Raw genomic sequence first — 18,261 nt, forward strand, 5'->3', positions numbered from 1 at the left:
GGGAGATGCAGGGTGCCAGGGCTGCACATCCCCCAAGTGAGACAGTGTCCTGGAGCGGATCCAGGGTGCCAGGGAATGTACCCAAGGCAGAAGCACTACCTTGAGGTGACACAGAAAAGCCCATGGACCAACTCACGTCAAAGATGAGAAACAGCTTTTCTGAGGTTCAGCCAACAGGAAAGCAGTGCAAAAGTCATGGGAAATGGGAAAACCCCCAAATTTGCTACCTGGGTTGGCCCATGGCTTTGGAGCCTGGCAGGGACCAGGGTCCTGGAGAAAGCCCCCTGGATGATGTGTCTTAAGGGAACGTTTGCTCTTCTCTGGCATATTCTCTCTATCTTAAGCACTGCAGATGGAGGAACCTTGCTGAGGACTTTTAAAAACTTTGGTGCCTAAAGGAGGAAGGCTCTGTCCTGTCCCATATGGTCCTACATCCTACTTCTACAAAAAGAGCGACCCACAGCAGAAAGCAGTTTTGAGGCTCACCAAAGCATCTGAGCCAATGGCCACACTTTGTGCTGTTTCATTTCACAAGACTTTGACCCTGGCTTTGAAAAATGCCAAACCTTAAACCAGCCCTGAAGCCCTGGATTCCCACACAGGTCTGCCCAGTGCAGAGACCTGTCAGTGCAGGGTTGTGGAAGTGACTTCTGCAGTGCCCCATTCTAGATATTTCACAGCCTTTGACACCATCTGGAGACATTCCTGAAGTATTTATCAGCAAGTTCTGGAAAATGACTGGGGTGAAAGGAAGTGACTGCTTTCCAGGACATGAGGGGAAATCTCTCTGCTCTCGCCCTGGCTGTGCATCTCCATGGCAGTGACCTACTGAGCCCCCAGATGACATAAGCTGAGGTCACAGTGGGATGTGCCACCTCACACAGAGGTCTCCCTGGTGCCACAGGGGTACCCTCACTTCCCTGCAAGGCCTGGTCACTGCTGGGCACCGCTCATGTGCTGCCTGCCACTGCCCTTTGGAGCCACTCCGGGGCAAGGAGAGGGGATGGGAGCTGCACTGGGGCCCCTCACCAACAGGCAGAGGAGCAGGGGCACATCAGAGAGTTTTGTGTAATGAGACAGGAAGAGTGTCCTTCCTCCTCGTCTGGAGAGGTGGGCCAAGGGCAAGAGGACAAGCGAGATGGAGGACTGCTGGACCACTACCATCAGCCCAGACCCCAGTTCCTTGTTCCCAGTGCTCCTGAAGCTCTCCACTGAGGGTAAGGGCTTTGGGAGCTCCTTCCTGAGGAGTTGCACAGAGACTGTTAACTGCAAAAAGGACAGTGGAACCTGGGCTGTGGGGGTGGCTGCACACCGCTTCAGGTTGCCACGAGAGCCTTGTTGTAGAGTCCTGACTGACTGGGGGGACAATGTGGCAGCCAGGACTCCTGGGTGCTGGGGCTTGGCCCTAAGCACAAAGGATCCTGTGGGGGTGGGGGCAATCCATGGCCAGGTTTCCCTGGGACTGGGTCCCCGTTTGGGATCTGGCTCTGAGAGGAAAGGGGTGCTGCTTCCCAGAGGCTGGGGTGGTCTGCAGTTTCACGGGGCTCCCAAGAGCCTTCTGGAAATGCCCTTGCTGGCAACCCTAAGGTGTCTATTTGTTTGGGAGAACCTCTGTTCCTTCCCCATGGATCCTTTTCTGCCTTCAGCTTGGCGGAGCATGCTTTCAGCTCAGAGATGCCATCTTCAGATGGCCACAGCCCCTGTCCTCCTGCAAACTGGGAGTCAAACCTCTGCACCCAAAAGACAGCCTGTTTGGGGGAGCAGCTTGGGAACAGGTGGGGGTGCCATCGCCACCCCACCAGGCCCTGCTGACCCCAAGCCTGTTTCTCTGAGCCGTGGGGGGCAGTGCTGGGGGCAGCCCAGCAGGGCCATCTCCCCCGCCCCCTCCTGGCCCCACACCTCTGCTGCCCAGCACCGGCAGCCCCAGAGCTGCTCTGGCCCTGGCTGCCCCGGGGCTCCACAGCCCTGCGGAGTGACACGCCAGGGCCCAGCATGGCCCCACAGAGACCAGCCCCTGCCTGGCCGCGGCCCAGCCCTGCCGGGTGCAGCGTGAGGGCTGCCGAGCCCCGGGGCTGCTGCCCACAACATGGCACCACACTGTTGTTGGGGGTGGGAGGGCATTGAGCCCCAGGACACACAGGTCTGCAGTGTTGCCATGGCATCGCCCCCAGTGCTGCCCTCCAATTGGTCAGCAAGGGGAGGAGGGCAGGCTGGGCTGGACTGATGGCTGCATCAGCCAATGGGAGTGCAGCAGGCTGCTGGGGCCCCGCCAGGGCCCTGCCCCAGGCTCGCTTTTGTCCTGAACAGGGCGTTTCCAGGGCTCACAGAGAGGCTGTCCCCGCGGGTCCCGCCGGGCCCCAGCCGCTGCGGCTGCTCCGGGCCTCTTGCTGGGCCGCAGCCCTGCAGCCCTGGCAGCAGCCGGGAGGGTGTTTGCAGAGCAGCTCTGTGCTGGGAGCTGCTGGGCTCCTGCAGGGCCTTGGCAGCTGCTGGGCGGCCAGTGCTGCCCTGGCCGGTGCCATTAGCCCTGCTCCCAGGCCGGGCTGCACAGCTGCTGAATCCTGGCTCTGCTGGTTTTCCCCACTGAGATGCCCTGGCCGCAGTCCTTCCCCGTGTCTCAGAGTGTCAGGGCCCCAAGCAGGAGAGTGCTTGTTGTCCTGGGGGTGTGGAGGATTTGCTGGGTGTGTTCAGCACTGGGGTGGGAACCAGACTTGGGAGTTGTGGGAAGGCTTCTCCCTCTGCCTGGGACATGAGGCCCTGCTGTCTCCAGCTCCATGGTCGCTGCTCCCATGCAATCCTCCTGTTAGGAGATGTTGCCCAGAATTATTGCAGGCCTTTCTGCAATTGCTGAGTTTCACGGGCCAGGTGTAGGTGCTACCTAGGCAGGAGCTGATGTTCTCTTGGGGCAGTAACTGGTCCATAGCAGGTGTTTTGCTGCACTGTGAGCATTGCGAGGCCCTGGGGTGAGTCTGGGTGGCCGCTCAGGAGCTGGCTGAGCCTTGGGGGAGGCAGGGGCAGCTGCAGGCAGCAATAGCCGCGTGGCCAGGCTGTGGGCAGGGAGGTCACGGCTGTGTGCGAGAGCTGGGCCAGGAGATCCCCAGTGTCAAATCAGCTCTTGGTCAGTAGCTGCCAGGCCAAGAGGAGACCCATGGCTCGGCTGTTGATGATGAGGTCACTTCTGCCAGAGTCCCTGATAGGCCAGCAGCAGGCAGATGGGTGTGGAAGCAGAGTGTGAGGTCTCCTGGGTCAGAGTACCTGGTAGGGCAGCAGCATGTTCATGGCAGGGGAAGTTATTTTGAGGCAGCTTGTGTCTCTGAAGCCCATAGGCCATCAGCAGGCACCTGGTGGGGGTATGGACTTGTGAGGTCACTTCTATCTGAGCAGCTGCTAGGCCAGGAGAAGGCCCATGGCTTGGATGGTGGTGGTGAGGTCACTCCTGGGTTTGGTGAGTGTGCCGGGAGGAGGGATTGACACCTGCAGAGCTCTACAGCAGTATAGAGACGCAACTAGTAAATCAAGCAGAAGCAGATAATATTCCACACCATCTGTCACAAATATTATTCTACTGCCTCATCATGAATTAATACTGCTATGTTTAAAATGTGGATGATGTTCACTGGTGAATGTAGACGTGGATTTTAACCATGCACTTCTTCCTAAGTACAGGCTTACAGCCTGCTGCCGGTGGGTGAGGGAGTCCAGCTAGAATTTTTACGCTGCTAAATGAGTGAAGTGCTGGTGTGAGCAGTGACATTGGCAATCTCTGATTTTATGTATTGGTGTGCTGCGGAATATTCTTCCCCATCAAAATACCAGGGGGCTGCTGAGATTTTTCTCCCAGATCAGAAGGATATCTCTGTCCTTGGATTCCTGGAGGTGGGAAGTGAGCAGGGCAGGGCTGTTAGGGAGTGTTCAGAGGAAGTCCCCGTTGGAAGGTCTGGGAGGACTGGAAGGGAATGGAACTGCTGGAGAGTTGGTCTGTGTGTGTTTTGGGGCCCTGGGGGTGCCCTGGCTGCTGCCACGTGTGGTGCTGTGCCCTGTGTGTCCCTGCTGCAGAGGCACGTGTTGGCTCTGGGAGGCGAGGGGTCAGAGGTTTGGTGTGTCACAGTGGTGGGGTGCCCTGTGCTCGGGATGGGTGGTGGCTCCAGTGTCTTTGTACTTATCATGAGAGGAAGTGTCTGGAGACAGCAGTGCTGTGCATGGGGAGTGCTGCCAGGCTGGGGAGCTGGGGAGCCCTTGGAGGGGAGGAGGTGACTTGGCTCGCAGGGCCCAGGCTGCCCTGGTGGCCAGAGCCAGGGATGCTGGCAGCCTGCTGCCTTCTGTGCACTGAAGTTCTGGCCTTGAACTTCCAAAGCTGTTGCCAGGATCTGCAGCCAGATATGCCACACAGACTCTGAAATACCTAGAAATATGGATCTTAGCGTATTTGTAGTACAAGAGGTCATCTTTCCGAAAGGGTTCCCTGTTGGAAATTCTTGAATTTAACACTTCTGGGGCCTTCTAGGGGCCTCAGGGGCCTCCCTTCTAGGCCAGCTGCAAGTAGACAGCTCGGATGCTTATTGTGCAGTCATCTATGATGGAGCAGCTGATTGATAGGCCAGTAACAAGCACCTGGCAGTGAAGGTGACTGTGAGGTGACTGCAGTCTCAGCTATTGATAGGCCATCGAGAGGCACATGGCTCGGATGCTGATTGGGAAGTCACCTCTGCCGTAATACCTGATTGGATAGCAGCAAGCAAATAGCTGGGTCATGTCCATGAGAGAAGCAGAAGGGTCAGCAGCAGGCCCCCTGGCTTGATAGATGATTGTGAGGTGACTTCTGTCTGAGCAGCTGATAGGTCAGCCTGTGGCTCAGGCCTAAGGCAGGTGTTTGTGAGGTCACTTCTGCCTGGGGATCTGATTAGACAGCAGGCACACAGCCTGCTGGCATGGAGCCTTCAGGCAGAGAGCCCTGGCCCTCCTGGAACGCTCTTCCTAATGCAGCCCGGGAGCAGCTTTTGTCACGAGGACACTTCACTGGCGCATGCTGCTTCATGTTGTCTTCCAGGACCCCCAGGCCCTTCTCTGCCAAGGTGCTTTCCAGCCAGTCAGCACCCAGCATGCCCTGGTGCTTGGTGTTATTCTTCCTCAGGTGCAAGACACTGCATTTCCCTTGTGAGGTGACTTCTGATCTCACTTAGTACCTGACTGGATGGCAGCACACGCATAGATGGATCATGTCCACCCAGGAAGCTGACATGGCAGCAGCAGCCACTTGGGTTTGGAACATGATGGTGAGGGTGCTGGTTTCTGACAGGCTGATATTCTCACAATCTCAAGGGCCAGTTTGAGGCACATGGCTGTGAAGGTGACTGTGAGGTCACTCCTGTCTCTGCAAGTGATGGGCAAGGAGCAGTCTCATAGGTAGGACCTCACAATCAACACGGCAGCTGTGTCCCCTTTTTCTGCCTCTCCCCATCCTTCCACCCATATCTCCTCTTGGCTGGGATAAGTGGTGGTGTGATGTGCTTTTTGTCCTCAGAATGGCTCCAGGGCGTCTCCAAGTGCCACTGGATGCTTGTGGTTGGACACCTGAGCTCTGCCTGGAAAGGGGAAGAACTGTTTTCACCATTTCAAAAATAGAAGCCCACTTTCATCAGCTCAAATGATTGGCTAATTTTAATGTCAATATTTTCCTGTGATGAAACAGTGGAAACCTTCAGTAGGCTGTGGATAAAATCTCAGTGATCTCTCACATATGTCCACATGTCCTGATGAAATTGGTCATTTCTAAAGGCATCTTTACAGCAGACTGTCTGGACATATGCACTTTCCCTAGTTTTCCAGTTTTCCTCCTCCCCTTGCTCTTTATCATTCAGATACCTCTCAGCTCTCCAGTTGATGCTCTGAGCTTCTGGGAGTCTGAAGCTTGCCTCGTCTTTCAGCAGTCTCATCATCTCTTTAGTCAGCTCCTATGTTCTGCTTCTTGTCTATCCTCTCCTATCTATCTGTCGAGAACATTTCAAGGAAAGTTATATCTTGTGGGCAGTGGAGCTCACTGGAGGCAGCTTGGACTTGACATAGAGTTGAGGAGTGTCTTTTATCTTTTAATAAACTGTTTCGAATTTTATTTTTGTTTGATCACAATTAAGACATCCTTCTGTGCCTGTTTGCAGCTAGTTCTCTAAGGAAAGCAGGTGGGAATTGGTGCACATGAGCTGTAACATTCAGCTACAGACTGGAGTGGGAAAAGGCTAGATTTTGACCAGAGTGATCTAAGTCCCCAGGGGCTGATGAGGCAACTGGCAGGGCTGGGGAGCTGGGGAGGAAGGTTGTCCATGCACGTCTCCTATCAAAAACACTGCTTGTCCTACATGTCCAGACTTCATTAGGAGACCCAGTGGGTCAGTGTGAATTGGAGAATGTGGGAATCGCTTATTCCAAAAAGTCAAGAATAAAGAATGCTTCAGAAGCAGACATCTTTTGTTTTCAGGTGCTCATTGAAATCTGCCTAATCTGAGTACACTCCTGAAAACTTTCTAATTGGCCACACAAGACCTGAAGAACTGAGGAAAATTATGGAAGGAGGCATGGCTTCTTAGGGGTTTTTGCATTTTCATGACCCTTTGGGTGTATTTGGTGCTGAACCTGTGAACCTCAGATGCTGAGAAGAGGCTGAAGAAATCTCTCAAGAAGTTAACGTCTGAAGCAAATCCCAAGTTTCTTGGAGTGTTAACAGGTCCCACTGAGGACAATTACCACCAAAGTCTCCCCAGGGGCTGATTAGAGCAGAAAGCTGGAGGCCTGATTGCAGGTAGGCAAAGGCAATGTGCAGGTGGCTCTGATGCCAAGTCAACCTTGATGTGTGTTATCAGGCAGAGCAGCCAGGCACTGACAGCCAGCCCCTGGGTAGGGTCATGCTTTCCATCCTGCATTGCTCAGGGCTCTTCCTGGGGGCAGTGTGCAGGTGGGGGTGTGCAATGCCAAATGCAAGACCATGATACGGCACCTCCTAGGCTCCCAAGGGACAAGGAGGCAGCCAGGCCACAGTGCTTTGAGGAATGGTGTCTTCTCGTGGGCCTCAGTGGCAGAGACACCAGCCATAGCCAAGAGGACAAAGACCTCGCTGTGTTGGGAAGTGTCAGCCTTGGTAGTGCCCCAGGCCATCTCCACCACAGGCTGTCCTATGCCTTCCCACGCCTGTGCCTGTTTCCTTGCGTACTGTAGACACCCAACCTGCTTCCCCACCTTGCTCTCACCCCAGGATCTCCTGATCTCTCCTGATGTCTCCCTGTCCTCACTTGCTTCTCCTTGAAACACAAAGCCAGGGGCTGATCACAGGCTCCCTCTGGGTGACCTGTAGCACCACAGCACTACCCTACGAGTGACATTTCCCTTGACCTCCTGCCTATGCTCCTGCTCAGACAGCCCACGATGCTTCTGGCCGCCTTTGCTGCAAGGGAACGCTGGTGGCTCATGTTTTGCCTCCTGTCCCTCAGGACCCTCAGGTCCTTTTCCACAGAGCCGCTCCCCAAGTACTCAGGCCCCAGCCTGTAACACTGTGGGGTGTTGGTTTCTCCCAGGCGCAAGACCTGGCATTTGTCCTTGTTGAATTTCATGAGGTTCCAGACAGCCCATTCCTCCTGCCTGTCTAGCTCCCTCTGAGTGGCAGCCCTCAAGCATATGACTCCCCCCTACCCCCGCCCCATCCACCTCCAGTTTGGGGTCATATACAAGCATGATGACTGTTGCCTCCTGTGTGTAAACAGGACTGCCCTCTGAGCCTGACCATCCAAGCAGCTATTTACCCATCCGGTTGTCTACTCTCTAGCCTGTAGCGTTCTAACGTGCGTGCAAGAATATTGAGGGAGACAGTGTCAAACACCTTGCTAAAGTCCACGAAAAGACATTTACTCTTCTCCATCCACAAATGCAGTTATTTAATCATAGCAGGCAATCAGGTTGGCATAATTTACCCTGGGTAAATCCATGCTAAGTGTTCCCTGGCACCTTCTTCTCCTTCATGTGCCCAGAAATGTGATCTGGGAGAACTCATTCCATGACTCACTCCTCACCAAAGTGATGCTGCACTGCCTGCAGCTCCCCAGGTTGTCCTTGTGGCCTTTTTTGAAGATGGATGCAACATTTGCCTTTCTCCAGTCATTGGGACTTCACCCCATCTCCACAACCTTGCAAAGATGATAGCGAGTGGCCTTGCTGTGACAGCAGTCAGCTCTCACAGCATCCTCGTATGCAGCCCATCCAACCCCCCTGACTTGTGTAGTTTGAGTTCTCACAAGGAATCCCTCACTAACCTCATCCACCATTGGCTGTTTTTTCTCCTCTGGAGTCCTGACTCAAGGCCCAACAGCCCAGGAGACTTTGCTTGTGGAAACGGAAGCTAACAAGGGCTTGATTTCCTCAGACCTCTCTGCATCTGCTGCTACAAGATTCCCTGTCCCATTTAGCAGTGAGGCCATGTCACAGGACGACTGACTATCTTTACAGTCCCAGACTGTGAGGGTTTCGTGTCATGTGAGGGAGGGGAGGAGGGGAGGAAGGAGATTTACTGCAGGAACTTCATTCAACTAGAATACTTATTTTCCAGTCCTCATTGATCTGACCCATGCGTTGCCTGAGCGGCCAATGTGCACTCTTACCCATGCGTTGCCTGAGCAGCCAACGTAAAGTCAATCCCAGGGAAGTAACTGTGGGAGGGCGTCCCTGTCCTGAGGGGATCTGCAAGTTGGCAGACCTGCTGTCACCCACAAAGAGCCAAAGACAGCCTGTGGGGCCAACCTATTTATACCCTTCAGGGGAAGGTGCAGGTGGAGTCGCTAGGCCAGTTGCAGTTCTCTTCACGCAGTCGCAGTTCCTAGCTCTTGGCTGCTGCAGGGTTCAACTCCTCCGTTGTTGTTATGATGATCGCATCCACAGTCATGGGGCAGGGGGAATAGCCGAACACCCCCAATGGCAGGCTAGCTGCCTTGAGCACTCTTTGGCACTGGAGAAAGGAGTTTGAGTGACTGCAAATGACTGCTTTACCCTTGCAGGGGTGGTCCCAAGGAGAGATCCCATAGCTTGGGTGAGAAGGAGTTAATTCCAGTCCGCAATGATTAACGCTGCCCCAGCAGTGAGAGTAGGTGTTATCTCCCAAGGTCCTGAGGAGGAAGAAACAGTCCAGACCACCCTAATTAACACTGTCCCGGCAGTGAGAGGAGGTTGGTTTCTCAGGGTCCTGGCGCCCAAGCAGGTCTTATTTCAAAGCTTTGACATCCTCCCAATGCCAAGCAGGCCTTATCTCAAAGCCTTGCCATCCTCCCTTTTGGAGTCTGAAGCACAGCAATGCAGACTGCTTCTAACTGGCACCAGATGGGAGGGGGGAGAGGGAGCTAGGAGCATCCCCCCACACTGGCCATTCCCACACCTCTGCCCCTGTTCTCCTGCAGGGCCCTGAGCTGGTGCTGCTGCTCTGCAGAGTGAGCAGTCTGTGAGGCCATGGGACCATGGGGTGACTCTGTAGTGGCCATGCTGGTCAGGGTGGGAAGCAGACCCAACCAAATGAGGATCAGGTCCTCTAATCCCTGCAGGGGGATGCGGATGTGGCAGATGCTCGGAGGGACTACAGAGCATTTCCAAGGGTGCTAGCTGTGTCTAGGGGTGCCTCTAGATCCTGCCCCTGGTATTTCATTGGCGATGACGTAAATCAGTCTCCAGTCTCCCTTCCCTGTGCCAGCTGGCTCCTCACTGCCTCTCCTGGCATTGCAGAGGCCTCCTTTGCCCACGGATACCAGGCTTTAGCACTTTACCTTTAGGTGACTCCACCTTGGAGGATCTCTCCCTTTGTGAGACTCCTCTCACTGCCCACCCCAGGCACACGCTGTCCCAAGAGATCCCCTGTGCTCTCCTGGCAGCTCCATCTTCCCCTCCAGAAGGATGGACGTCTGATACTGTGACTTAAAATGTGGCACACCTCTTCCAGGTATGTAAATCCATGAGTATTCATCCCCTCCACTGCCACTGGACACCAATGGGTGAGTCCTAAATCCAGCCCTTAGTCTCTAACAGATCATTACATGATTACGAGCTTTTTGCTCCTGAACCCACGGAGAACAATGCGCAGTAGGCCATTTTGGGGGGCAGTTCCTTGGGCCTATGCTTGACATGAGCTTTGGAAGAAGAGCCAGCCTTCAAGCTCTACACCAGAAAGAACCTACTTTAATTCAGAGATACTGTGAGGGAGTCAGCTCTGACCTAGTGTTGGACAAAATGTTATGTGGGCACCAGGGGAGATAGAGCAGTGTCAATAAAGGTGGAATGAACCCAAGCATTTGTGCAGCAACATGATTACAAATACTACTAATATTAGTAATAATAGTGATAATAAAATTAAAGTGAACAAAAAAAGATCAGTCCTGGTATGGGACACAGGAGGAGTCATTTCTGGAGAGCAATGGCAATGTCACCACTACTGAAAAATGTCCATGAAATCACTTTCCGCAGGGCATCCTTGAGCTCCTTGTTCCTCATGCTGTAGATGAGGGGGTTCACTGCTGGAGGCACCACCGAGTACAGAACAGACACCACCAGATCCAGAGCTGGGGAGGAGATGGAGGGGGGCTTCAGGTAGGCAAAAAATGAGGTACTGATAAACAGGGAGACCACGGCCAGGTGCGGGAGGCACATGGAAAAGGCTTTGTGCCGGCCCTGCTCAGAGGGGATCCTCAGCACAACTGTGAAGATCTGCACATAGGACACCACAATGAAAATGAAACACCCAAAGACAACAGAAAGAGTAGCCACAAGCAGCCCCGCTTCCCTGAGGTAGGAGTCTGAGCAGGAGAGCTTGAGGATCTGGGGGATTTCACAGAAGAACTGGTCCACAACACTGCCTTGGCAGAGTGGTATTGAAAATGTGTTAGCAGTGTGCAGGAGAGCATTGAGAAAACTGCTGCCCCAGGCAGCTGCTGCCATTTTGACACAAGCTCTGCTGCCCATGAGGGTCCCATAGTGCAGAGGTCTGCAGATGGCAACGTAGCGGTCATAGGCCATGACTGTGAGGAGAGAAAACTCTCCTGCTAACAAGAAGACAAACAGGAAGACTTGAGCAGCACATCCCGAGTAGGAAATGGCCCTGGTGTCCCACAGGGAATTGGCCATGGATTTGGGGACAGTGGTGGAGATGGTGCCAAGGTCGAGGATGGAGAGGTTGAGGAGGAAGAAGTACATGGGGGTGTGGAGGTGGTGGTCGCAGGCTACGACTGTGATGATGAGGCCATTGCCCAGGAGGGCAGCCAGGTAGATGCCCAGGAAGAACGCGAAGTGCAAAAGCTGCAGCTCCCGCGTGTCTGTGAACGCCAGGAGGAGGAACTCGTTGAAGGAGCTACTGTTGGACATTTTGCTATCTCTGGGCATGGGGGACTGTCAAAGGAAGAAAAGACATTCAGAAGTTAGGAGGGAATTTTCAGGCCACCTCCCCCCCACCAAAAAATGTTGCAGTTTTCAATCAGCCTCCCACATTGCCTCTCTCTTTACTGAGAGGATCTTTGTGCAGCTGCCTTACTTGAGCTCCACTTTGCACCGGCTGAGTGTGCTGCTGTGAGGAGCAGGGGCCTCTGCCTGTGGGCTCCAGAGGAGTCAGTCCTGCTGTGCAGGAGTGGGAACGGGGGAATGGGGGTGACTAGCTCTGACATTCACAGTTTCTGCCAGGTGAAATCCACCCGTCATGTGCAAGAGCTTTTCAGCATATTCACTCTGTATTATAGAGAAGTAGCATTGAGAAACACAGTTTTAGGGATTTTTAAATGGTGTTTATTTTCTATTAGATGTCCTTGTCACCCCTGGGGATTGTTCCTCAAAGAAGAAATCCTTGGCATTTCTACTGTGAGTCATGAGAAAAACAGATTTACTGTCCCTTTGTATAGAGTGAGGACAACTAGTCTGTTTATTATTCTTGCTTCCAGCTGTCCTGTGCTTGCAACTCTTCGAGCTCATGGACAATCACACTCATGTGCTATCCTAAAAAGAAATTGGCCACTGCTGAGAGCAGACAAATCCAGTGTCAAAGTGCAGATCTCCAACCTTCTCTGCCTTTCTCCAGGCACCAGACGGAGGTCTCCACACTCCCCTTCTAGCCAAGGACACACAGGGCTCTTTTCAGATGTCCATATACAGCCTCCCACCACAGTCTCCATACTCTCAGCATCTCTGCACCCTCTTCTTTTTTCTCTCAGACATCACAGAGATGCTATGAGACAGCTGTGCCTTTCTAGAGGGCAGCTCGCAGCCTGGCAGGACCCAACAGGGAAACAGTAAAAGGACCATTAGGACTGAAGATGGGCTCTGCTTAAGGGAGAGTCAGCTCATTTCCCAACCCCAGAGCTCCACAGGTCAGAAAGGGGCTGGGGAAACCTCACTGCCATGCAGAGCCCTCTGTTGCACAACTTGCAATGCTGATGTCTGAACCCCACCCCTGAGACCTGAGAGCAAGAACAGGAGCAGTGTGGACAGGAGGAGAAAGAAGGAGCAACCCCATGATCCTGCTGCCAAGGGAGGCAAGGAAAAAGAGAGATAGACAGGAACTCAGGAAAGCCTTACCCAGGTGGGCATGCCACTTCATGGATGGTGACATTGCAGGGCAGTCGCTCTCAGCTGCTTTGTCAGGCAGCATAAAATTGGCCTGTGGCAAGAGAGAGGCCTCTCTCCTCTGCCAGACGTCTGGCTGCAGAGGAGATGGCTCATGCCCTCGACTCCATATCTTTCAGGGCAGAGGCTCGGCTGGGTGGGAGAGGAGACATGGGGGACTTGCTCAGAGGAAGACATCAGCATCAAAAGTACTGACCATGACTTGCCTAAATCCATTCTCCCATGATGATTCTGTTGGCAGTTCCCTCTCATTCCCTGCCCATCTCTGCTGCCTGGCACTGTCCCTGCTGGCAGCTCTTGCTTTGTCCCAACAGCTTTTCCCGGTCAGTGCTCCCAGACCCCTTCCCACCCTCTGTGTGCTCAGTTCTGCCCTACAGAAACCTCCTGGGACAGGGCACTTGCCAGGGGCATCTCTGTGCATGCAGGTCCTAAGCAGCAAGTGAGATAAACTCCCATGAGGCCACAAAGGTGATGCTAATGCTGTCTGTAGACTAAGGTGAGGCTAAAGCAGCTTGATGAGATTTCTCACAGACCTGTTCATCTCTTGGAGTGAAGGTTTAGGAGTCCCAGTTCCTTGTGAAAGCAGAAAACTCTTTTTTTCTCCCTGCCAAAATTAGGCAACTGAAAGTGCAGATACCAGAAGGAAAGCTCCTTCTCTTTCAAGAAGCCCTTCTCCTGATATTCCTCTTGAAAAGGTTCCTAGAACATGTGCTGTGCCTGACCTAGAGCTGTCAGCAGTCCTGATCCACACAGCACCCTCTCAGCAGGAGAATAAACCTGCCCTGCTGGGTCGCTCCTCTCACCCAGAGCTTCTCCCTGCAGTGCCATGGGGAGCTCCCTGGGCAGGCTGAGTGCTGACCCTCACAGGCAGCAGAATCACTGCTCTGAACTTCTCTGAATTGCAGCCCTGCACAGACATGAGGGCACACTCAAGCTTCACCCCCATGCAGCTGCCCCTGGGAGAAGGGAGCAGCATGCCCTGTCCCTTTGATGCTGAGGCAGGGAATCCCTGCTCTAAAGGATCTCCTCCTCCTATGCACTAGAAGACCAGGGAGAGCAATTCTTAAAAAGCCTATCAGTCATGGGATGGGCTGGGTTCAGAAGATCCCTCCAGGAACCTCAATAATATTGCTGTACAGCCAGAGACTTACCATGTCAAAGGCTGTGATGGTTTCCCCCACAAGCAGCTCTCCTCTGTCCTCCCACTCCACACTGCCTTCCACTTCTCCCTGTCTTCTCTCATCTCATGTCAGCAGCAGCAGGCAGTGCCCGCAGCCCTGCTGCTCTTGGCAGAGGAGCTGCTCCTGCACACAGCTGTCTCTGGGCAGTGCTGCCAGGTTGCCATGAGCTCCCTCCATCCCAGGAGCCTGGCCCCACTCAGGAGCAGGGGCCCAACTGAAGGCCTGAATTTCTCTGTCCCTTGTGCTCCCTCCTCCTGGGAAATGTTCACTGCAGTAAACTAAAATAATCGCCTATTGTCCTTTGCTAAAGAGTGGAGAGAAACTGATTCCAGCATTGCAGCTTGTTTCATCAGAGGGTGACTATCTATGATAGGTAGAAATGTCCCACTCTGGAAGCCCCTATTCCTATCCCTTCACTAGGCAGGACACCTAGACAGGGACAAGAAGGGAGGTCATTGACACATGTTTCAGGTGTTGATTCAGATGAGTCAATCTGGACATCACACACTGGTTTAGAAGCCCCTGGGCTAGAGTGGGATTCAGATCCCTCCTGTGAACTCCACAAACACACAGGAGGTGGGATTCCCCTTGCCAAAACTGAAGTGAGCACAACATAGAGGTCTGCAAGTAAGATCCTTGTCTAAGCGCCCATTATAATTACTGGAGAGGGAGAATGAGTTAGTTGCTCACACACAAACACCTTGTAACACTTGAAGAAACAGAGGTAGTCCCAGCCCTGTGCCAGTGTCTGCTTGCTCTGGCTGAGTGACTATGAGACCCCCATCCTTCTGGAGCATCAGGTGGGGGCCAGATGGGGAATTTCCTTGGCCATCTGTAATGACACTGGATGCCTACTGCTACTACTAGAGCTCCACTCACTATGAAGCAGAGACACAGGCAGACCTCTACAGCCCAAAAAGCTAACAGAATTCAGTGCAGACATGTCCGTAGGCAGGGCCATGTTCCATGCCTGGGATGTCTAACACAACCACACGTCTCTAGCACATACAGCATGGCACCTGCAGGAAAACTATGCCTCTTTGGAGTGGTGCTGGGCAAGTGCCCCAGGGCATCTTGGGTTCCCTACCTGTGCCCAAACAACTGGATCCCACCACTGCCTTTAGGCCAAGTCCATCCCAGCTACATTCAAGTGTGCTGCATAAACAGGAGGCCCATCATACCAAGGTCTTCGCTGTAGTCTCTGCACTCTCAAACCCTCTTGCTCTCCTCTCCCTGAACCTCTTCTCATCCCTGGATGTTATGAACAGGGAATGGGCTAATGATATCCACAGGGTGCCTGGATCACAAGCTGTTCAGGCCCAGGGACTTTCTTCAGTGACACCTTGTCCTGCCTGGAGATCAGCTGACCTTTGCCACAGGCCCCAAACTGCTGCAGAGTCGGCTAAGGCAGCAAACCCCTCTCGCACAGCCCAGCTCTGTTTCTTCCTGGCCTTGGGCACTGCAAGGTTTGCTCTCTTAGTGGGAACCTCCTTTCACCATTACATTGCCACCTGCTATCTATGGCAGCATGTTTCTGCTCTGAAGTGGGGCCATTGCACACACAGTGTCCTTGGCTCTTGGTAACAGGTCTCACCATGGCCAATCTGTTCTCTGTGCCACAGCTCAGGCTCTGTAGCCCAAATAGATGCAAATGCCTGCAGCCTGGGGCACAGCCAGGAGCACAAGCTGTCACAGGACTGCAACATCATTGGAAGAACTGAGATGTGGTGGGATCACCCACATGACTGGAGGGCTCTCCTTGTAGGGTACAAGCTCCTCAGGATAGACTGTCAGGGACAGTGGGGAGGGGGGATGCCCTTTGTGTTAAGGGGCAGCTCAGATGTGTGGAGCTCTTCCATGGAAGAAGCAAGGCTTTCGGTGAGTGCTTGGCTGCAGTCTAAGCAATGTGAACAAGTCTGTGGATCACAGGCCCTGGTTCTTAGGGTGGTGGTGGTGGTGATTTTCATGTCCCAGATGTTAACTGGAAGGGCAAGCAGCAGAGTGCAAGCAGGCCAGGAGGTTTCTGGAGGACATCAGGGAGAACTTCTTAGCACATGTGTATGATGGGACAATACTCATGATACTTTCTTGTATCTGGAAATTTCAAACAGGGAGGAACTGATCAGGGATGGGACAGGCAGTGGCAGCCTTGCCTACGGTGACCATGAAAATGTAGAGTTCCAGATCCTCAGTGGAGTGAGGAAAGATAGTGGCAGAGTGCAGACCTTGGACTTCAGAGGAGCAGACTTGGGCCTGTTCAGGGGACTGGTGGATCCCAAGGGAGGCAGCTCTGAAGGGACCAGGAGCTCTGCAAAGCCATCAGGTCTTTAAGGACAGCATCTGCCACGCACAGGGATGGTCCATCCCAATACTCAGTAAAACTAATGTACATCTCGGGAGATCGGCTTGGCTGCATTGGGAACTCATACCTCAGCCCCAGGGCAATAAGGCAGCATGCAGGAAGCAGAAGGAGGGAGAGGCTGCAATGGAGCGATTCAAAAATATTGTCCAGCAAAGCAGGGATAGTGTTAGGGAAGCCAAAGTTCCCCTAGGACTGACAATTGCAGGGAACATCAAGAGCGTGAAGAAGAGCTGCTAAGGGTTCAGTTACAGTAGAAGAATATAAAGGAAAATGTTGGCTCACTGCTGGACTGGGCAGGGAATCTAGTAACAGAAGACACGGGTAGGTCTGAGGAGCTCAGTGCCTTCTTGGATTCAGTCTTCACCAGCAAAGTCTCCCGGGTTGTTGGGCCATAGTCCATGCTCCAGAGGAAAAAAATCAACCAAAGGTGGATGAGGGTTCAGTGAGAGATGACTTGCAAGAACTCAACCCACAAAAGTCTATGGGACCGGATGGGCTGCATCTGAGGACTTTGAGAGGGCTGGCCGCTATTGCCACAAGGCCAGTCTCTATCATCTTTGAAAGGCTGTGGAGATCAAGGGAGGTCCCAACGAGCAGAAGGAATATTTTTTGCCTATCTTCAGAAAGGCCACAAGGACACTCCAAGAAGCTGCAGGCCATTCAGCCTCATTTGAGTGAGGAGTGTTTCATGGAGTGAATCCTCCCGCATCACATTTCTGGGCACAAGAGGGAGAAGAAGGTGCCTGGGAACACTCAGCATGGATTTACTGAGGTTCAATCATTCCACAGCAACCTAATTGCCTGCTGTGATAGAAGACCTGCACTTGTGGAGGAGAGAAGAGTAGTGGCTGTCATTTGCCATGACTTTAGCAAGGTGTTTGACACTGTCTCACACTATATTCTTGGATACAAATAAGGCCTTATGATAGGCTGAGTAGACAACCAGAGGCGTGAAAAGCTGGTTGGATGATCGAGCTCAGAGGGTTTTTATGAATGGGTCAGGCTTTATCGGGAAGCCAGTGACAAGTGGAGGACGGAGGGCTCTATACTGGGACCTGTCCTGTCTAACAGGTTCATCAGTGACCTGGAGGACACAGCTCTCATCACATTTGCAGGTGGCACCTCATCAGGAAAACAGTCATAAGCCCAAGGGCTGCCATTCAGAGGGACCGCAGCAGGCAGGAGGGATGGGCTGTCAGGAACTTTGTGAAATTCAAAACCAAAACCAATGCCAGGCCCTGCACCTGGGACACACCAACACCCTGCAGTGATACAGCTGAGCAGTGCCCAGCTGGGCAGCAGCAGTGCAGAAAAGGACGTGGGAGTCTTTGTGGGCAGCAAACTAAGCATGAGCCAGCAGCATGCCCTGGCAGCAATGGAGGCCACAGCATCCTGGGCTGCCTGAGGGAGAGCACAGCCAGGAGATCAAGAGAAGTGATTATTGCCCTCTACTCAACACTCGCTAGAGCACTTCCAGATACTGCATCCATGGGGGCCCTCTGTAGAAGAACACTGCTGATCACTTGGAGTGAGCTCAGTGGCAGGCCTCCAAGGTGGTCAGCATTGGAGCACTTGCCCTGTGAGGAGACACTGAGGGAACAGGCCTTGTTCAGCCTGGAGAGGGAGAGGCTTTAGAGTGAACTCATAGTAGCTTTCCAATTCAAGGTTATCATCAATAAAGAACCAGGCTTTTGCTGAGTTGGCAGCACAATGAGAGGCAACAAGTATAAGCTGACACAAGTGCAGTCAAAATTGGCTATAAGCAAGGAAATTCACTGAGGATAACGAAGCATTTGAAGAAGGATCCAGAGAGGTTATGGACTCTCTGTTTTCGCAGGCTTTCAGGACTCTGTTGAACTAAGTCCCAAGAAGCTTGTTTTGAATTCAGTGTTGATCACCATGTGAGCAGTAGGTTGGACAAGAAACCTCCCAAGGTCCCTGTGTCATGGACCGAGTCTTCTCTGATCCCATTTCTAGGTAAACAAAGGAGAAGAAGGTGACAGGGAACAGTCAGCATAGATTTACTGAGGGGAAATGATGCCTCACCAACCTGATGGTCTTCTGTGTTAAAAGCACTGTGTACCTCGACTTTAGGAA

General features: G+C 53.1%; 1 protein-coding gene across 1 annotated transcript; it reads right to left on the reverse strand.

Moving 5' to 3' along the window:
- Positions 1-10,413: 10,413 nt before the first annotated feature.
- Positions 10,414-11,373, reverse strand: LOC135326183 (olfactory receptor 14C36-like). Its single transcript, XM_064504034.1, has one exon. The coding sequence runs from the start codon at positions 11,371-11,373 to the stop codon at positions 10,414-10,416; it is 960 nt and encodes a 319-aa protein (XP_064360104.1).
- Positions 11,374-18,261: the final 6,888 nt, after the last annotated feature.

This window comes from Dromaius novaehollandiae, unplaced genomic scaffold, assembly GCF_036370855.1.
Source record: "Dromaius novaehollandiae isolate bDroNov1 unplaced genomic scaffold, bDroNov1.hap1 HAP1_SCAFFOLD_37, whole genome shotgun sequence".
NCBI lineage: Eukaryota > Metazoa > Chordata > Aves > Casuariiformes > Dromaiidae > Dromaius > Dromaius novaehollandiae.